This window comes from Sus scrofa, chromosome 1 (assembly GCF_000003025.6).
Source record: "Sus scrofa isolate TJ Tabasco breed Duroc chromosome 1, Sscrofa11.1, whole genome shotgun sequence".
Lineage (NCBI taxonomy): Eukaryota > Metazoa > Chordata > Mammalia > Artiodactyla > Suidae > Sus > Sus scrofa.
The window spans coordinates 191671141-191693225 of record NC_010443.5 but is presented as its reverse complement, the minus strand read 5'-3'; the positions used below and the strand labels follow the sequence as shown (position 1 = coordinate 191693225).

The 22085-nt window shown below is 46.0% G+C and overlaps 1 protein-coding gene across 5 annotated transcripts in view; it reads right to left on the bottom strand.

The window, feature by feature from the left end:
- NTRK3 (neurotrophic receptor tyrosine kinase 3) overlaps positions 1 to 22085 on the bottom strand; it is a 406414-nt gene that overhangs the window by 248450 nt on the left and 135879 nt on the right. For all 5 annotated transcript variants that reach the window (XM_021083214.1, NM_214271.2, XM_021083220.1 and 2 more), the window contains 2 exon segments: positions 21293 to 21357; positions 20109 to 20211 (listed from right to left, as the gene is read on the bottom strand). In XM_021083214.1, coding sequence (XP_020938873.1) covers positions 20109 to 20211; positions 21293 to 21357 — 168 coding nt within the window.

Sequence of the window (22085 nt, the reverse complement as noted above, 5' to 3'; positions counted from 1 at the left end):
TCACCAGCACTTATTGTTTGTAGACTTTTTGTGATGGCCATTCTGGCTAGTGTAAGGTGGTACCACATGGTGGTTTTGATTTGCATTTCTCTAATGATGAGTGATGTTGAACATCTTTTCATGTGATTTTTGGCCATCTGTATGTCTTCTTTGGAGAATTGTCTGTTTAGATCTTCTGCCCATTTTTGGATGGGGTTGTTTGTTCATTTGGTATGGAGTGTTAGGAGGTTTTATAAATTTTAGAGATTAATCCCCTGTCAGTCAATTCACTTGGAAAGATTTTCTCCCATTCTGTGGGTTGTCTTTTCGTTTCACTTAGGGCTTCCTTTGCTGTGCATAAACTTTTAAGTTTAATTAAGTCCCATTTGTTTATTTTTGTTTTTATTGTCAAATTACCAAGGACATTTTTCACAGAACTCAAACAAAATATTAAAATTTGTTTGGAAGCACCAAAGACCCAGAATAGCCAAAGACATCCTGAAAAAGAAAAATGGAGATGGAGCAATCAGGCTCCCTAACTTAAGACTATACTACAAAGAAACAGTCATCAAAACTGTATGGTACTGGCACAAAGACAGAAATATAGATCAGTGGAACAGGATAGAAAGCCCAGAATTAAACCCATACACCTACAGTCAACTAATCTATGACAAAGGAGGCAAGAATGGAGAAAAGACAGCCCCTTCAATAAGCAGTGCTGGGAAAACTGGACAGCCACATGGAAAAGAATGAAATTAGAACACTCCCTAACACCATACACAAAAATAAACTCAAAATGGATTAAAGACCTAGATATAAGACCAGATTCTATAAAACTCTTAGAGGAAAACACAGGTCAAACACTCTCTGACATAAACGGCCCCAAAATCTTCTCAGATCCACCTCTTAGAGTAATGACAGCTAGCTTTGCTTCTTCCAAGCCTCTTACACCTTATGCTTCCTGGACAGAGCCAGGCTTGAAACACACACAGAGGGAGCTGAGAGGAGCTGAGACACCAAGAAAGCCTGGTCTGTGTCTTCCTGACACTCATCCACGGTTTATAAATGCAGCCTCTGCCCCTTTGCCATGTAGCCCAAGGGAAAACAGATTAAATTCTGAATTAACCAGATGAAATGGTATAATATACAGGCAACATGAAAGGAAAAAAGAAAGCAAGCAAGAAAAATAAGCTTTGCAGAGAATATAAAAGCTAAAGACATGGGTCTATTGAATCATATGGCAAGATGTTTAAGAAATACTGTTGAGTGAAAAAAATAGGTCAAAAAACTGTATGACTTGTTCAAGACTTTTCATTTAAACATAGGGTTCCCATTGTGGCTCAGCAGAAACGAATCTGACTAGCATCCATGAGGACCCAGGTTTGATCTCTGGCCTGGTTCAGTGTGTTAATGATCCAGTATTGCTGTGAGCTGTGGTGTAGCTCACAGATGCGGCTCAGATCCAGAGTTGCTGTGGCTGTTGTGGCAGTAGCTCCGATTCAACCCCTAGCCTGGGAACCTCCATATGCAGCAGGTGCGGCCCTAAAAAGACAAAAACAAAAAATAAGAATATATGTAAAATGTAAATGTGACTATAGATATTTAGGTATATAGAGCAACAGTTATATAGATCCGTGTGTGTGTGTGTGTGTACTCACATATAACAGGATTACCACTGTTTTTTTTCCAGTATTTTCTAGATTTTCCATGATTTTCTAGTTACAATCCCTTTATAAAAATTAAAATATAAAGTACAAAATGAAAGTAGCACTGTGAGCCTTTCTGAGGCTACAATATGAATGGGACCCCTGGTTCCCAGAGCATTTGTTGGCCCAGGACTCCAGAGGCAATGGGGGCCATCCTGCCACACCAGGACTCGGTCCACAGTTTCACAGGCTCCCTAGGGAAGCCAGGCAGCAACAACAACCAGCCCTGACAGCCTCCCTGGTCCAATCACAGCCCTTCCCTGGTCTGCCAAGAACAATCACAGTCACAGGAGCCCAGTCCATCCACTGGCAGATAGACACATCCAGTTGGGAAGAGTAGATACAGTGGTGAATGAAAATATCACATAATCTGAGAGCTGAACTCACCAGATAAAGTGAAGTATCATCACTAAGTCCCAGCTGGCAGTGGGAGAGGTCACCTGAGGTTACAGAAGGTCAACTAAGTAGAAAAGAGAAAGCAACTGGAACATCCCAGGTGTGGCCTAGAGGAGGAGCCCCCTGCAGCAAGCAGGTGGTACCCTAGAGAAGGGAGGAGCAGGCAAGGGGTGCTGGCCATGGGGCTCTCCATCATGGCATCAGGATAATCAATGGAAGAAATCCCAGTTGGTGGGCACACAGCCCACCACTGATAGATCAGACAGAGGGATGCTAATCTAAATGAAAGAGTGAGACTCTGGTTCTGTAAGATACACGGATCCCTTACACCCTGTGTTTGGTGAGGACAAAGAGTGTCTTGCTCATGCCTGCATCCTTCAGTGCTTAGATCTGTGTCCCCACAGAAAGGGTCCTCCATGGGCCCTGCAGAATGGAAGATGTCCCCAAACACACTCCTGCCATGCGGAGATGCCAAGCATATGAGTGAGGAAGTAAGAGCCACCACCCCTACCTGCCAGGAATTCAAGGCCACCCTGGGGTTGTGGACACACAGCACAAAAGAAAGTTCATTGGTTGTTCCCCTCAACTCCTGATCCCTCATGATTCAGACCTGCTAATCCCAAGGGAAAAACCGATTTATGCAATGGATACTCCTCTCAACTCCTTCCCCCAAGAGTCCCCATCCTCCTCACTCCACGCTCCTTCTAATCCAGCCTCACCTCCTTCTTCCACTCACTGATGAATCACAGGATGTTACAACTATGAGGGACCTTGGAAGCCACTTAATTCAAACCCTTCCTGTTGTGGAAGAGAAAAAATGAGGCTCCTAAGATAACCAAGATACACTAGATAATAAATACCCAACATAATACCCCAAAATGAATTCTAGCCAGCTCTAGAACCCAGATTTCTAAACTATTCCATGACACTTCCCAAAATAAAAACCACAGGGGTTAGAAAACAGACCCGAGTGCCCACTCTGGAAGCTAGAGCCTTGCTAAGCCAAGTGGCTGACGGAACAGCATAAGCAGCCTGGCCTGGGAGCTGGTGAGAAATTCAGACTCTCAGGCCCTGCCCCAGAGCTACTGAGTCACTGCCTGGGGTTTAACAAGATCCTCTTGTGAGGCACGTGAAAGTCTGAGACACTCCAAAGGAGCGAGTTCATCTGGCCTACAGCCAGTCAAGAAAGACTTCCTCCCTCTCATGCCCACCCCGTTCCTTCCTTGTCCCCAGCCCAAGAGAGGGCCTGGAAATTGATGGCAATAAAAACCAAACAACAACAATGCTCTCATTTCTAGTCAGCGGATGCTTCTCTCCTCGCCTACTGGGAGCCTTTGCAAGGCACTTAAATCTCTCCTTTAAGCAAACAGCAGAACCAATTGCGCAGGAACAGGTGGCAGATCACTGGCAAGGGCCCTGAGGAGCCACAAGAGGGCTGGGCCATTAAACACTGCAAGTGGACAGGTGTGGCAGCTGGAGAGGTGTGGCAGCCAGCCCCACTCAGGGGGCTCTAACCAGGGCGCCCTATCACCTCACCAAAGGAGGGAGGGAAGGGGCAAACCCAAAGGAGACAGAACAGAGAAGAGAGTGGTGGTTGCCAAGGGGGAGGGAGTGGGATGGACATGGAGTTTGGGGTTAGTAGACACAAGCTATTACATTTAGGATGGATAAGCAATGAGGTCCTGCTATACAGAACAGGGAACTATATCCAGTCTCTTGGGATAGGACATGATGGAAGATAATATAAGAAAGGGTATATATGTACACACATATATATAACTGGGTCATTCTAATCTCTGGGGCCTTCATCCTTAAGCCAGCTGATACCTGACTTTAAACAAGCCACTCATCCTTCCTGAGACCCACGCAAGAAGCAGGGCAATAATTCGTGTGTCACAAGTTCATGGTGAAAAACATGCACAGTGCCTGACACAGCCCGGGCCTGATAAGCAAGAGCTTTCCTGCCATGTCTTCATTCCTCCATCCCTCTATCCTCCTATCTCCTTCTGTCCCACAGGCTTTGTGTTCCATCAGAAAGAGGCAAGGGAGGCCACCAGGCAGGTTCACAGTCTTGGATGCCCACTGAAATTACCTGGGCAGCTTCAGAAACTACTAAAATCTGGGTTCCATCCACTGAGATTCTAACATAATCAGTCTGGGGAGCAGCCCGGCCACTGGAACTTATAAAAGATCCCCAGGTTAATTCTAATGTAAGACCAAGGTTGCAAACCACAGCCATTAAGGGATCTGTGGATTACTCACCGCTTGTCTGAACAGAGCAAAAGTCCTAATTATTTTTCCCCTCACCACATTAATTTAGTGATTACTACATGGCCAGGGACAAAGCTAATTGCTTTATATGCATAATTCCATTTAATTCTCACAAAACCCCGTATAGTAAGAACTATACCTCTCATTTGCCCACTGAGGAAACAGAGGCCCAGAATAGTTAATAAGTCACCATAAATGCCACAGCTCCCAAGCAGGGGAGGGATTCACACCTCCACCCACTGCCTGTCTGACCCTAAGCTGTGATGGGCACCAGGTGCGTGGCTCATGAAGATTTCAGCAGGGCAGGTGGAGGAAGGAGCCATACAACTGATCCAATTTGACACAAGGTGGCAGCTAAAGGAAGAAAGGGGGAAAGAGAGGATGAGGTAAGTGCAGTGTGGTCTTAGGAAAGGCAGGTGCACGTAGCACCTTCCTGTCCAGTCCATGAGATGCCGCTGTGCATGCAGTGGGAGGAGGAAAGTGTGGGGGAAGAGCTGTCCCCTGGAGGAGAATATTCTCATCCCAATCTTACAGGCCATCAACAGGGGCCAAAAGAAAACATACCGGATCACTCGTCCCATCACAGTAGCTACAATACTGGGGGCGCTGGCAGTCAAGAAGGAGTGCTAGGTTCCAGTCCCAAGGTGGCCAGAAGGCATTTGCAGGCCCTCTGCCTTAGGCAGCCCACTGGCATTAATAGCCCAGCATGGTCCACCTGCTGGAAAAGGCGAGCCTTCATCAGATTCCCCCCTCCCTGAATAACTGCAAGCGCTTTGGAAGGAAGGCACATATGGCTGTGCATGCCAGTAACAGGGGCTCCCAGCTCCCCGTAGCCAAGGTGGGTTGGTGGGGTGAGACCAGCTGGGACCTGAGAAGCTGCAGAGTGGGAGCCCTTGAGGCCGTCCAGGCAGAGGCACAGCTATCTTAGGGAGCACAGAACACACTGGAGAGCAAGGCCCCCTGGCAGCACTGTTACTCTAGTGGGGCAAGGCCAGGGAGGCAGCAGAGGGGCCAGACCATGCTGGCCTGGGCTACCCTGTCAGACGTGTCAGCATCTCTCTGGGGCGGGGGCAGAGGGAGCATGGAGCATGTAGAGCAGAGAGTGGGGAGTGAGCAAATTTCCTACACAAAGTGTGACTCTGATCCTTAGACTGCAGTGTGGAAAGCACACCAAAAGGGCCAGGGCCAGGGGGATATGGGAGGTGTGCTTATAACTAAGGTGGGAGCCCCTGAGATGGGGAGGGGGGCAGTGTGCAAAGACAGAGGGGGCTTCAGAGGCCATGTAGCAAGTGACCTGGACAGGACCCAGGCTGTACCAGGGCAGGGTGGGTGGGGACGGCAGGCGGGGACTTGAAAGGAGAGGAAGGTAAGCTAGAAACGGATGATGCCCACATCTCCAGCTTATGGGACATTCACTGAGACACAAATGATGGGGAGGGTTTTGCTCTGCACAGTTTGAGGCATGATGGCTGAGGCATCTACGGAGACTGCTGCTTTTTGCCTCTCTCAGCCACCCCTTTGAACCTGGGCCAAGTACCCCTCAGGCCAGAAGTCATGACCTCAGGTGGAATCTGGAGAAGGGGTTTCTTCCAGGGTGTGTAACGTTGTTTCCGAGAGTTGCACAATTGGAGAGACAGAGGAAGAGAGAGCAGAAGGCAGTGGGGGCTTGGAATAAACAGCTGGGTTCGGGGCAGGATAAGTAGCTTATTAATAATAAGCGGAAAGTCAGGAGCCGTTAGACTGGGGAGCTTGTCCCTGGTGTGTGAGCAAGCATGAGGCTCTGAGATGATGGAGGGAAACAAAGGGGCTGCTGCAGTCCTTTGGGACAGGGACCCTCCGAAGCTCCCAGCAGCCCTGAAGCCTCTTCCACCCTGACTTTCAAATGCACAGTCACGGCTGGAGCACACCACTTTGGAGTCAGACACACTCAACGACCCCACCAGGATTCCCTAAATTCCATTTTTCTCATCTGTAAATATCAGGATGTTTTATTATATAATCAGGATGATAATATTGACCTCAGAAGATTACTGATTGTCAAAATAATGGCAGTAATTACATAATTAGCTATTTGGTTGAGCAGTTATTATGCTATGGGTCCTGGGTTCTAGGTTACAGGTTCTGTTTTATGTACACAATTTCAGTTCATCCAATGAGTAAGCCAAACCATCAATATTTTATGTAGTGAACCAACATCTCAAGGCAAACTGGGCTCTCTCAAAATGCTAGCTATTGGTATTTTTATGAGAATAACCTCAGAGAGTACCAACCCACCCATGTTACTACCTGGCCAGGTTTTCAGGCTGAACCACCAGCCTCAAAAGCCAACCCCACCCAAAAGGATTTCGCTTCCCCTTGAGTCAAGGAAGTGGCTGGTGCTCAGGCAGGCTGGGCTGGGGAGACAGAGGGGCCCAGATGGCATTTGGTCTGCCCACCAGCAACGTGGTTCCCTCTCGTTGAGCAGACTGGTCGGTATCAGCCTCTCTCCAGGGGCTCCAAGCAGGTGGACGTTTAGCATCAGCTGTTTGGAAACCTGCTGATGGAGGGGGGGAGAAAGCCCCTCACAAGACTTCTCAGGACCCTGCTCTACCATGGCATCTGTGAGATGCAGAGCGATCCCAGGGCTTGCACCATCACCAAGTACACAGACAAGCCTAACCCTCCTTAGCTGGAGAATTCAGAGGGACTTGGGGACATCTGAAGCTGAGAACAGATTTTCAAAACATTCTTTCCCAAATGCTGGAGAGAAATACAACTGTAGTATTACAACTTTCCTCCTCAGCTCTGCAGACCTGCCACTACTGACCATGTGATCTTGGGCTAATCATGTTCTTTCCATTCTTATTCTTTTAATTGCTCTGTCAGTACACTACAGATAATAGCTATTGTGCAGAGATGTCTTAAGGTTTAGCATGTGTCTGAAAAGTGTCTGGCGTATAATAAGCACTCTATTAATGGTCCCTATTTATAATATGATCTGCTTCTCCAAACGGAAAGAGCTCTTGGCAGTTTCCTCCATCTTTTGATTAATTTTTCAAGGTACGAGGTCAGTCTACAGCAGGGGTCTGAAACTTTGGCCCATAGACCAAATCCAATCTGTTGCCGGGTTTTTGTAAATAAAGTTTTATTGTACCACAGGCAGAACCATTCATTTACATATTGTCTATGCCTGTTTTCCTGCTACAACAGCAAAGTTGAGTGGTTTCAACAGAAACCATATGGCCAGCAAAGACTAAATTATTTCCTGTCTTTTTAGTGAAAACGTTTGCTGATTTCTGATTACACCCAAGTTTCTCAAACATTAATGAGCATCATAATCACCTAGGTTTGTTTTTTTTTTTTTCCTTTTGGCTGTGCCTGGAGCATATATAAATTCCCAGTGTAGGGACTGAACCTATGCCACAGCAGCAACCCAAGCCATGCAGTGACAACACCAGATCCTTAACCTACTGCACCACAACTCTGCCTAGGGTGCTTTTAAGAATATAGATTCCCAAGGCCTACCACCAGAGCACTGGATTCAGGAGACATGGCCCAAGAACCTGCATTTTAATCAGACCCAACCATCACCAATGATTCTGATGCAAGTGGACTGAGGACACACTGGAAGGAACCCTGGTCTCTGCTAAATGACACTGGCACCCAGGTTGTCCCTAAGAAGGGGCAGATGGAACCTGAGTGGGGGACAGCCAGACCTCTGCATCTAGTAAGAAAAGGCAGCCCACACCCTCTTTCACCAGCAGCCATCTGCTTTGCTTTGTTTAAAGCTTCAATGCAGAAAACTCAGAAGACAAAGAAAACAAAAATCACAAAGGATAAAATTAAAAAGCATCCATAATCCCACCACCCAAAGGTAACTACCATTAACATTCTGATCTATCAGTTTATATGATCCCAGTATTTTTCCAGGTATGCATATGAAAATATTTTTCTTTACGTTACAACAAAAACAAATGGGAAGCTGCTTCCAGTCTTTACTCACTGGAAAATATATTGTCAACATCTTGACATGTCAAAAAATATTGCTCTAAAATCTTATTCTTAATTCTCAACTGTTTAAAAAAATGCAAAAAAATATGTACATGCATGAAACCATCACATAGTACACCTCAAACTTACACAGCATTGTATGTCATATCTCAATAAAGCTGGAAATAAAGGGGAAAAAAGAATGCAGGTGATCTCCATGAACTGATAGGAAATCATCTCTAAGATAGTTACTGAAAATAATGTGGTCCAGACCATGGGACTACAAGATGACATTTGTATAAAAGCAACACAGAAACATCTCTGCTTGTATAACACTGGCTCTCTTGGCAAGGAAGCACAGAGTCTCTGAATAGTTATTGCCCCAGGAGCAAGAAATTCGGCAGACTGGGACTTACTTTTACCGCATTCTCTTTGATATTATTAGGCTTGCTTACTGTTTGCATGTATATCTTTTCAGAACACTAAAAACTTGCTTTTAAAAAATTGTGGTTTTTAATGTCTTCACTGAATTGCATCAGGTTTGAGCCATAATGTGCTTAGTTAGCCATTTATTATTAGATATTTAAGCCATTCTTGGTGTATCAAGTTGACTGTATAAGTCACAGTGGGATGAACATCCATACACATCAATATAGGAGATTATTATCTCAGGTAAAATTCTCAGAAGTGGAGTTTCTGGGACATGGGCATCTTTTTTTCTTTTTTTTCTTCTGCATGTTTTCATTATTTTTATTTTTTGAAATGGATTGTCACCTAATGTAATGTCCTCTTTTATGGCATCTTCTCTCTCACCTTCTTTTTCTTTTTTTAAAAAAATTTATTATAGTTGATTTACAATGTTCTGTCAATTTCTGCTGTACAGTAAAGTGACCCATTTATACACTTATCCACTCCAAACGCAATAGTTTGCATCTAGTAACCCCAAATTCCCAGTCCATCCCACTCCCTCCCCCTCCCCCTGAGTAACCACAGTCTGTTCTCCATGTCCATGAATTTCTTTCTGTTCTGTTGTAGATAGGTTCATTCTGCATTTTAGATTCCACATATAAGTGATATCATATGGTAATTGTCTTTCTCTTTCTGACTTACTTCACTTATATGAGAATCTTTGGTTCTATCCATGTTTCTGCAAATGGCATTATTTTGTACTTTTTTATGGATAAGTAGTATTCCATTGTATACATGTACCACATCTTCTTAATCCATACATCTGTCAATGGATATTTAGGTTTTTCTATGTCTTGGCTATTGTGAATAGTGCTTCAATGAATACAGGGGTACATGTATCTTTTTGAATGAAAGTTTTATCCAGATATATGCCCAGGAGTGGGACTGCTGGATCATATAGTATTTCTATATTTAGTTTTCTGAGGAATATCCATACTGTTTTCCACAGTGGTTGTACCAGTTTACATTCCCACCAACAATATAGGAGGGTTTCCTTTTTTCTACACCTTATCCAGCATTTGTTATTTGTAGACTTACTAATGATAGCCCTGCAAAGTAAGCCCAGGCAGCAGCTAGTAGTGTTGGAGCCATTTCTGCCCATGATGGCTAATAATAGTACTCAGATCCTGCCTTCTTTTCTTTTCTTTTTAGGGCCGCACCTGTGCCATATGGAAGTTCCCAGACTTAAGAGCTGCAGCTGCCAGCCTACACCACAGCCATAGCAACACCAGATCTAAGTCTACAAGTCTGTGGCCTACACCACAGATCATAGCAATACCAGATCCTTAACCCACTGAGTGAGGCCAGGGATCGAACCCACATCCTCATGGACACTAGTCAGGTTCGTTACCACTAAGACACATGGGAATTCCTTTGCCTGCTTTATTATTTTTATTTTTATTTTATTTTATTTATTTATTTTTTTTTAATTTTTTTTATTTTTTTTGTCTTTTTGCCATTTTCTTGGGCTGCTCTCGCGGCATATGGAGGTTCCCAGGCTAGGGGTCGAATCAGAGCTGTAGCCACTGGCCTACACCAGAGCCACAGCAACGCCAGATCCAAGCCGCGTCTGTGACCTACACCACAGCTCACGGCAACGCCGGATCCTTAACCCACTGAGCAAGGCCAGGGATCAAACCCGCAACCTCATGGTTCCTAGTCGGATTCGTTAACCACTGCAACACAACGGGAACTCCTGCCTGCTTTCTTTAAAGGCTGAGACAACAATGGGGTTCCCACTGGCACTCCTCCACCGGTCCAAGGCCAACCCACTGAACTCAGTTTATTTGGAAGGATTCACTTTGAAAGGCGGTTCCTAGAAACACCTGGACACCCTCCTAGGGGCTTTTTCAGGCTCTGCTGGCAGACAGAGACACTGGCATTCTTCTCTCCCACCTAGGAACAGGTTTCTATGGCTGCACAGAGGCCCCTCTGAACTCAATATGCCTGTCAGGTGGAAGGTTACTCATATCCGGGACTGATAAGGAAACTCTTACAGTCTGCACCACCTCTGACTCTCCGAGGTAAATTAGGAGGGCAGGGAGGCATCCAGTGCAAACACTGACCACTGGAGCAGCAGGCTGAGAAGAACAAAATTCCAACCACCAAGGGCAGTGTCTCTGAGGCCAGGGGCCTGCCTGGGTGGCCACTGATTTAGCCCATGAGGCTTCTTCCAGGAAAGAACATTCCCTGATCCACTCTAGGGCCTGAACAAGCTCCTACAGTTTCCTACAGCCCCCAACATTACCTCCAAGATCAGCATGGGAGGAAGAACAAACAGGACACAGAAATTTCTAGAATTGGCGAGGAAGGCCTGCTCCAGCAGCATGAAGAACTCTGCACTGGAAATGGTGCCTTCCTGATCCTGCCCTTGCGTGGAAGGAGATGGCAGGTCAGTATGAACCAAGGAAGCCACTACAGAAACTGTGTTAGGAAAGAAGCGAGGCTAATTTACCCAAAGAGGGTAGAACTAAAATGGCTCAGACGTCGTGGTTCTATTTTATAATCTTAAAGTCACATTATTCCAGCTAGTGGAGGAAGCCTTTGAGGCAGGCTGATTTTGCTAATGATGCACAGCAAGAAATGGAAAACAGAGATGTGACATCCACTCCCAGGTCATAGGCCTGAGGTTTTCTCCAGTGGCTTAGCTTCCTGTTACCTGAACAGTGGTCCCCAGAACAGCATCCTCTTGAAGCTTGTTAGAAAGGCTCTCTCCAGATCAGTTCCATCAGAACCTGCATTTTCTCAAGATCCCAAGCATCCCCCTAAATTCACTGGTACGTCAAAGTTTGAAAAGCCCATATTCTCAGCTTCTGTTTCTGTACAGGATTAAGACGGTGGCTCCTAAACTTCGGTGAGTGACAGATGCACCTAGAGAAACTGCTTGTGGCCCCCTTCACCCTAGGTCTGACTCAGTGGGTGTGGAGTGAGTCTCAGGCTCCTGCACATCTCACAGGCTCCTAAGGTAATCAGATGCACTGCCCTACAGACTGACTACATGACCTGGGCATCTAATTAAACGTGGAGCTGCATCTTGGATGTACAGCGCTAGTTCTCAACCTTGGCTGCATGACTGCATCACTCGAGGTGTTCAAAAAGCACACCCATGCCTGAGTTTAACCTCTAGAATTGGATTTAATTGGTCTGGGGTGCACCCTGGGCTGAGGGAGTCTTATGATTTTAACAAGTGATTGGAATATGCAGCTAAGATTGAGAACCATTGATTTGGAGTGACCTCATTTAAAACCTGGTTTTCTTACTAACCAGCCACATGACACTGGGCGATTTCCCCTCCCTGGGCAGCTTTCTCATCTTTACAATGGGGAGAACATCCACTTTTGAAGATTAAATATCACGTAGTATGTTAGACAGCTGGCAAATGGCAGGTACTCCATAAATGCCCAGAGACCGCTATTCTTTTCCCTTGCTATGATCAGAAGCAAAAAATCTGTTGATATTCTTATCTTTACCCCAAATCCCAGCTTCCCTCTAAAAAGGAAGCATAGAAATAGCGGTTTCTCTCATCACCATTCAGGAAAAGACAAAGGCGCTATGGCTTGCAACCACATTGGAGTTTGTATTCAGGGAGCAGAGCTGGCTTTGCAGGCCTGAGTCCTGACTCCACTCACAGAAAAGCCCCACGATTGGCGTATAATTCTCTCAGCTGTAGCCGTCTTAAAATTCTAGTACTTTCTGAACATTTTTCACTGGGTCACACAAATGAGGCAGCCGGTCTTGTCAGGGAGGAGGAATGCGGGCAAATCCCTCTACAGCTTGTGGCAGCGGAATTAATACAGGAGAAAAAGATAAGGGGGTGAGCCCCAGAGTGACTTGGTGAATTGCTCTCTAAACTAAACATACTAGGGAAAGAAGGAAAAGCAGGTGTCACTGACTCGCTAAGAGAAAGAGCCAGGAAAAGACCAACTGGAAGTTCTTCCTCTTTCCTCTGAAAGCTCCTGGCCAGAACAGGTGTCAAACACCCCTGAGGGCTGAGCCCCAGCTCTACGCCCTTTCTCCTCCACCCCTCCCCAACCCGGTCCAGCTCGTCCCCCAGGATGGGTGCAGGGCACGCAGGGTAGTGGAGTGAGAAGAGGCTAGGAATTTGCAGCCATTCGCTTGTCTGATGTTGTTTTCACTGTGTGGCTTTTCTCTCCTAGTCCAAAGTTGCCTTTACCCATCAACAGTTGTTTTAATCTCCCTGCTTTGCTGCCTGTGGTTCTGAGGGCCGCTCTTTGGACATCCTGAAGCCTCTGTAGAGTCCGCAGGAGGATGGGCTACATAAACCCAGGGCTCAGGTGCTGTAGCCATGTGGAAGCTTCTCATTAGTCAAAGCCCAGTGTGCCTCCTCCTCTGAGAAGTGAAAATTCCCAGGACCAACAGGAGAAGTTGCAGAGCTGGAAAGACTGTACTGTGAGAAGACGGGATTCTGCTAGAGCTGTCTCTGCAGTTTGACTTTGCAGGGGTGAAACCATGTTGTGCCAGGAACATGGGAGAAGGTTGCAGTTGGCAGCCCCTCCCCCTCCAGCATTCCATCCCAGTGCCATGGCTGCCTGTTCTATGTCTGTGCCAGGGCAGGAGTGTGTCAATGGGACTTTGAATGAATCATAAAACACTAAAGTTCATGAATTTTTTAAGAGCAAACATTAGTGTGGATTTGATTTTATTCCTAGTTTTAAAAATCTCATTTGCTAATTTACATTCAGATATATTTTTCTTAGGTACAAAGCTACTGCAAGGGCCAACATTTGTCCTAAAGCCTGGTGACATCTGCAGGAGTGTACATGGCATATGACTGATGGTCTTCTGTCACATGGGAAGCAGGAGACAAAAGGCTGAGAGCTTCTAATCTGAGATATCAAAGGGTTGTTAACCCTGTGGGAACCTTGTCAATGGCAAGGATTGGTTAAAAACTGTCTTTTGCTGCCAAACTCAAATGCATCAGAGAGGCAATGGCTTTGGCTATGGAGCCAAGCATATTGGCCACGCTCGGCCCTGTTGTACAGGAGGCAGGAGCCCGCCAAGAACAGCCAGCTAGCAACAGAGGAGAAATAAGATTTGTTTCAAACTCGATTTCTAGGGATTTCTCTTCAAATAGAAGTGCTGGTGCTAGAGAACAGCTGATTCCCTGGAGCCCTGAGAAAGCAAAGAAGCAGGGCAGCCTTCACATGACCAATGGGGACAGCATGGGCACTTAGAGGACCATTCGCTGCACACTGGCAAGGAACCACAAAGACAGCGCAGCAAAGGCACACCAGAAAAATACACACTGCCCTCCAGCCTCCTTCTCAAAGCTCCAGGTACTACATTCTAGAACTCAGTCACCAAGTGGGATAGGACTTCATCTGCAACCAGAAACTCACTCAAAATGAAATCCAAAACATAAGAAAAGAAGTAGAAGTTCCCACCGTGGCTCAGCAGAAACGAATCTGACTAGCATCCATGAGGACGCTGGTTCGATTCCTGGCCTCGCTCAGTGGGTTAAAGGATCCAGTGTTGCGGAGAGCTGTGGTGTAGGTCTCAGATCTGGCTTTGCTGTGGCTGTAGCATAAGCCAGTGGCAACAGCTCTGATTCCACCTCTAGCCTAGGAACCTGCATATGCCTCGGGTGTGCCCTGAAAAAAAAAGAAAAAAGAAAAAAAAGGAAAAAAGAAAGGAAGCAGAACACTCCCAGCTTTTGCTTACTATGTCCTGCAGGTGGACTGGCCATACACCTCATCTATTTTTCTTAGACCTAAAGAAATGCTAGGACTATTCCTAGGGGATGGGAGATCTGTCAAGGAGTCAGAAAAGAGGGAACTGGCATGAGAAGTCTTGTTGGAGAATCCAAAGACCTGAGGATAACCCCACTCTCAAGATTATGTTCCAAGAATCATCTTTCACCAGGAATCCCAAGCACAGGGTCATTGCTAAGGCCAGAAGTACCTTCCTGCCCTACAGCCATCCTGCTGTGAGAAATGTCTGTCAGTCTAATGTTGCCAGGTTAGAATGGGGGACAGAAGTGACTCCTTCCCCAACATAATCATCCCTTTAACCAAACAGTGACACCAGAGGGAGAAGGCCATTCAGCGTGGGCGTCGGCCCCCAAGGTCTTCTGGCAGGAGTCAGCCCCTCCAGATCAAGACTCTGGCATGATTCTATAATCCACTCAGAAGACAGTGGCCATCTGTTTACTGAAAAAAAATGTTAATAACTCCCAATCGTAATCAAATAGGCAACCACTTTACTTTAAGTACCTATTAACTGATGCCAATTTGCAATGGAAAAATCCCGGAGTGCCAGTAAGGGGCACCAGCACACGTCCAACTATCAGGATGGAAGGGAAGCAGATACAGCACTTAAGGTATTGACTCCCTTCCTTCCCAGCCTTCTGGCTTCAGCGGCCTTACCATGGAGTCTCCAATGTGTCCAGAAAGAGATGAAGGAAGCTCTCCACACCTGGGAAGCAAGGTTCCTCCATCAGCTCCCATCTTTCTCCAGGCAAGGAGTGTCCCAACTTGAGAAAGGTAGATTAATAAGAAACATTTTTGAAAGCCCCATTCAAGTGGAACATCAGTCAAAGAGGATAAGATAAAGCATTGGAAGAATGGAGCTGACTTATTCACAATCTCTGTTCATTATCCAAAATCTCTGAGTTCTCTGCACATGGGTCTGTGGCAAAGCAGCCAGCACTGCTCTAGCGAGCTGTGTGTTTCAGCATGGCATTTCTTGTTTGTTTCCCCACCTGTACAATAGGGACATTGGCCTAATAAGTCAAAGGTCTGTTTCAACTCTAATAAACCATATTCCATTTCCTCTATTGGGGGAGAGGGAGCCAAGGAGGATGAAACTAACTCTCACAGTTTCTCTGATCTAGAAGAAATTAAAGATGCTTCAGAAGTAGTCAAGTAAGCAAGACCAAATAATGTATGCTCTTTTTACAGGCTGCAAAAATCCCTCACATTTGCTTCTTTCTCCATTAAATAATAATGATAGTCCCCTTATATGAAAGCTTGAGGACACGATTAATTATTTAAAGACACACTAGCATCTTCTACCCAGTTATTGTTCTAATAACCATGTGAAATAAAGGTGGCAGATGTGGACTTCCTGTTGTGGCTCAGCGGTAACAAACCCAACTAGTATCCATGAGGACATGGGTTCGATCCCTGCCCTGATCAGGGATACGGTGCGGCTGTGAGCTGTGGTGTAGGCTGGCAGCTGTAGCGCTGATTCGACCAAAGAGTTAGGTCATTCTAGTGGCTATAAATGTGGTGAGAATGCACAGTAGCGGAGTCTAGACCCAACTCAGTTTAACCAGACAGAGAAACCAGAGAAAGTCACCTCTTTTCTGGGCCCTCCTGTGCCTCATTTTCTCTTCTGTAAATAGTGGAAGGACTGGCCAGACATCATTTGATGTCTACTTAAAAAATATCACATGAGGAGAAGCATAGTATAAAATGCCCAGAATGCAATGACGCAATACAATTAGTTGTTAAAATACTGAGATACTTTTATACATTCCTGCACCTCCCAGGAAATGACCCCTGCCCTGAACCTCCCTACCACCTACCCCCACCACCGCAGATCCACACGACCATGAGTTAGTGCCTGGCACAGCAGGGAGCCTCCAGGTCCCTGCTCCAGCAAGAGGACTAGCATCTGTCCTGACTGCTCAGTGCCCATACCACATTAAATACCTCCAGGATCATCCCTGCCACTCTACAGCCTAGGGCTTCGTCAACAGTCCAGAGAAATCCCACTGGACACTTGGCCCCATTTTAGAACCATTGTGATTGCAAGAGAAGACGAGCATAAATCTGAACCCCTCCCCAAGGCAGAATTTTGATCAACAGGATGGCAGATGATAACAGTAAAAAAGTGTCTGAGGCAATGCATTTCTCAGTTCACTTCTATAAGTTCTGGTTGATATAGCTCCTGTAACATAGGTGCTCAGTGGAATACCTGTACATACCAACAGGGAGAGATCTCTAACACATGACAAGTAAATAAAGCAAGATGCAAAAGGGTGCTCAGAGCATAAACATGTGTTTAAATTAAAAGGTACACAAAGTAATGAATCTTATAAATGTATTCATGCATGTATACATGTATATGCAAATGTACATATTTCTTCATATACTGTACGTATCTATAACCACTCTTGGTGGTACTTCAGTCTTTAGTCATGCTGTTTAAAACTGCTGGGACACAAGTTCTCTGATCCAAACAAAATTGATTAAAAAGAAAGAAAGATATAGGGAGAGAGACAAAAGCACATGGACTGATAGATGTAAAATGAACTCAGGTTAACACCTGCCTATGGAAATGGGAGCAGAAATGGGAATAGGGGAGACAGCTAAGGTCATTTTAGTTTTATCAGTAATAGGAATAAAACATTAGATGCAACATAAAACAAAAAAATAACAACAGCTTATTCTGAGTGGCAAGAATGAGTGTTTGTGAAACTAATCTTCATGTTTTTCCATATTTTTTTATTTCTCAGAAGGAACTTCATTTAATAAGTCCTCCTCATCCACACACCATGATCCAGGCCCTCCGATATGGAGGGTGGAAATTATTTATGAGTTTCTCAGACCATTACCACTCTACCTCCCACTGCCCAGACATCCCAGATTTACACAGGAGCCCTAACTAGCTCATTACTGATGAACAAGCTGTGTTTTTCTAAGTTAAACAACCATTTGTCCAAAGCTATGCAATGTTTCAGGCAATCCAAGCTGAGAGATCGTGGGTTTCTGCCACAAGTCACTCCTGGCCTAAAAGGACAGATGACGTGCAAGAAAAATAATGACAATGCACTAGGATTAGAGTAGAATAAAAATATTTTTGCTAAATATTGTGTGGGACACAAGAAGGCATGATTAAGGCCTGGGAAGGACAATAAAAGGAGTCTGAAAAGGTTTAAATATGAATAAAAGAAAAAGAAAACTACAACCACAGGGACCCTTTTAAATGTCAATTACATACAGAGCCCAGCCCTCAGAGCAACCTGACAAGGGAGGAGGTATCATTCCATCATTTTGAACCTGAGGAATAGAGGCCATGAGAAGTTAAGTAACTCTGATAGAAACAAAGAGCAATTAAGTGGTCTCAGATTATAACCCAGATTTGAAAATGCACAGCTAAGAAAGGGGTGGTTATGAAGAGATGGAGGTTCGCCTGGGTCAGAGCTGAGGACTTCTGGTGCCCACACTTTTGCTGTTCTTCCCGGACTGGGATGCCCATTGGCAATAAAAGATCAAGGGTATGTGCTGCCTGAGGCATGTGCTATTCCATTCTAAGAAGAGGACCAGATACAATCGGCATAATAAAGATCAGAAAGATACAGGCTCACTTCTAAGCAAGGGCAGCCTGGATGCACCATCTAATCCTTCTTCTCACTCTGGCTGGATTTCTTAGGGTTGCCCGACTTGAAAATAAGGGACGCTTCACCTCCAACCTCATGGACATGTTCTTGGGGCCCAAGCAGGGCCGAGGAAGGCAGCTCAGCCTGGGAGAGGCTCTGAGGACAGCTGAAGGAAGGCAGCACCCTGGCTGCTGCCTAATCCATCCGACATGGTGACACGCTGTTCCAGAAACCGGATGGCAACTAATAAGAAAAACCTGCTCTCATGGTGCTGCCAAGCCTGTTGCAGGGACTCAGCTGGTGGCATGCCTCCTGGGGGAAAGCAATAATGCCCCATTCTTCCCTTTAGTCAAGGCCCTGATATTTTCTTAGGTGGAAAGAGGAAGAGCTAGGAAAGTTCCTCTCACAGTAGGAAAAATTTGCACAAGTAATAGTGCCAGGTCCTCAAAGTCAGGTGCCCATGGATGATGCTAAGACTGAAGGCTCAGAGCTCACGTGGTAGCTTCTGATCTTCCAAACCTGTGAAGCCCTGTTTGGCACATGGGCTACTGGCAGATTAAACATCTCCAGCCAAGGTGCCTGGCTGTGGGTGCCTCTTGTTTAAGTCATCTGGCTTTGGGCCAAACTTCTCTATATAGAAGTTTTATTATTTGCCTATATGCATAGTTCTCTTGGTCAGAGTACTTATGCTTCCAGAAAACCTGGTTTGTCTTGCTCGGACTTATTCTGCCTAACCAAGAGCTGAAAGAGAGAGCAGAGGCAGAGGTTTCTGGGGAGCTTAGCAGACTGCCCCTGATTTCTACCTTTCTAGTTTTTTTCTGAATATCTCTTGCTACCCATCAGTATCCTAAACTTGTAGGGAAGTCACAGACTCTTTTCAGACTATAACTGAAGCTATGGAGTAGCTCTTTTCCAACCACACATCCCCTGCCATGTACAAACACTCTAACATTTGTATATAAGTTCAAGGGACTACTATCCCCTGTGAATCTCATTTATGCTCTCCCCTCCCTTCAGCTCTGGACCCCCCAGGTCAAGACCCCTACCACAGATACCAGCTCGTGTGCACAAATCATAGAAACTTGTCTTTCTGGACCCTGTAATGTCACCAGAAGACTCCAATCTGGACCCCATCTCAGGAACTTCAAGGCCCACCAAACCCTTCACCTTCCCTTCCCACCTGTCTCCTATGAACATTGGCCATAAATGGAAACCCCAGCTGGGAGGGTGTCTTGAAATTCAAGTTTCTGTTGAAGAACTGGTCCCCACCCTCCCTCTAGCCATTTGGTCAGATCGATCCTGGAACTAGGCAGATGGATGCTAATTCACCATGTTAACCCCTCTCATGCCAGTCTCCTTACCCAAGCTTAGTGTAGAGCTACGTCATACACCCCACCCCACCTATAATGGGGTTGAGTGCTCTGTGTCATGGAAACTGACCAGCAGATTTAGCAATCCTATTGCTCTTGGCATCCGTTCTAGAACTCTGTGTAGAGCTACATGCCAAGATGCCATTGCAGGGGCAAATGTTCAACGCCCAAGTCCACCACCTACATCTAGCTATGCTAATACCTTCTTATTACAACTCTAGGAATGGTGCAGACAATAGATAAACCAAATTACTCAGAGTCCCCTTACCACCAATAATGAAAAGACACCTAAGTTCTCTTCATTTGCCCTCAAAATCCAGTTTCCTTCCCAAATCATCTTCATTGTATCAGCTCAGCTAAGCACTGTTTCTCACAGTCACAGAAAGACTTTGTGACCCACCGTTAGGTCCTCACACATACCAACACTGCCTTCAATCCATCATTATCCATAATACAGGTGTAGACAGGAGTTTCCACCAGGGCCACCTCAGCCCACCACCAGAAGCCCTCTCAGAGAGGAAATAGAGGTTAAAACAGCATCTTTTGATCAAAGGGAGCCATGACTCCCCGTGAGACCCTCGAAAATGAAAAATCCCACCTTACCCTTCATTCCAAATTTAGACCGTCGACCATACTTGTTGATCATGATAAAGAGAACCACCAGAAGGACACAGGCAAAAGCGGCAAGTCCAACAGCTATGGATACCTATTAGGAGCCAAAAACAGACAGTTGGACACCGTTGTGAAAATCCTCGCGCCGCACGAAGTGACACGCGAGCTCCGAGGAAAACAGTCTATAACGTAGTGACTGCACCCCTCTCAGAATGTTAGTGAACTCCACAACTTCCCAGACTGGATAAAGCCTTGAGAAGAAGTCATTCATGAGACTCTAAGAACATCAAAAAAATAAGCTACTCAAATTGATTAGAGAAAGTTCTGTGACTCAATGTCTGAGCCCCCCTCATCTGGGAACCATCCTAAGAGATGCAAGAGGAAGCCTAGAGAGGCCACTGTCTGTTGCTTCCTTGTGGTTTTAACTAGCAAGCATCATCCCATTGATATTCTTTGCATAATATATTTCTCCAGAAAATTCTAGAAGATCTGGACTCTAAAAAGATTTGTTTCCTCTCCTCCCCAGAGAAACCTCAGGCTCTCAGAGATTGTTGTGGGTGGGAGGGAGATGCCCTGGGCAAATGTGACTGTCGTCAAAGGCTGTACTGTTTGCAGTCCCTTCGAATCAGGCCCAGCTGGGGCAGGAGTGGGAATTCTCCAACTGTTCTCTTCTGAGCCCTTGGGCTTAAAACAGATCCTCAAAGACTTCCTCAAACAATGAATTATTCTCATCAAACAAGTAAGGTTTCCACCACCTGAAAGGAGGTCATTCATCACGGCTTCTTTCTGCCACCCATAATGGGGTTTCAAACCAGGCAGTGTTTGTTTTATTTTATTCATTTATTTATTTTTGTCTTTTCTAGGGCCACGCCCGAGGCATATGGAGGTTCCCAGGCTAGGGGTCTAATCAGAGCTGTGGCTGCCAGCCTACGCCACAGCCACAGCAATGCCAGATCCAAGCCACGTTTGCAACCTACACCAAAGCTCATGGCAACACCAGATCCTTAACCCACTAAGCAAGGCCAGGGATCGAACCCAAAACCTCATGGTTCCTAGTCAGCTTCATTTCCACTGCACCACAATGGGAACTCCAAACCAGGCAGTATTTGGAAAAATGAGCTACTGAAAACTACAGCATCAGGAAACACTTTCCTCTTGACCAAGAAGAGACTCACCCCAAATGTATCTTCCTCTGGCTTGTGCGTCACAGTGATGGGAGGGGTGGGGCTCACTTCATAGACTGAAAACCAAAGGAGAAAAGGTAGTGAGCTGATTGGCCATAAGAGCCTCCGTCACAGTCCCTGCCCACTTCCCAAAACACCTCAAAAATTCTTGCCTGAGAACATCACCTTGAAGCCAGACTCTGCCTCCCTGACCTCCCCAGGCTTTGCAGGGTCCCCAGAGGCCAGGATCCCATGCCTGGCAGGTGTTGACAGCTCAAGGACAGGCTCTGTAGGTATAAGGAACCTTCACTCCCATCCCCACCCCCACCCCCCAAGTGAATAATGTACCCTGGGCAATGTGGGCCCAGGGCTACTAGAGAGCTAAGAGGGGAAATGGTTTGGGACCACTGCCGGGGTTTGGATTCTGCACATTCTATCGGCAGTGGCACCTGCTGAGACATTTGGCTCCTCTCTGCATTTCCCTTCCTGTCCTGGGCCCTCCCAGGCCTTCCCCTTCCCCTCTTCACTTCTCAGTGAGATCCAAGAGGGCTGTGGTGCCATAAACCATCCCCTTTCAGCTCCCCTGAGGCAGATTTCAGAGCATGGCAGCATCCTGGGTTAGACAGCGAGTTTATCTGACTCTGACGCCACCTCTTCCCTGCAAGGCCTGGATGAGAAGCCAAACATCCGACAGTTCTCCATCCAGGACTGCCTCCCTGCCCAGACACGGCCCTAGCTCACTAGGCACAGGAGGGACGTTCTGAAAGGTGATCAGTCCTCTGAGACGGAGGACACATAAAGGAGT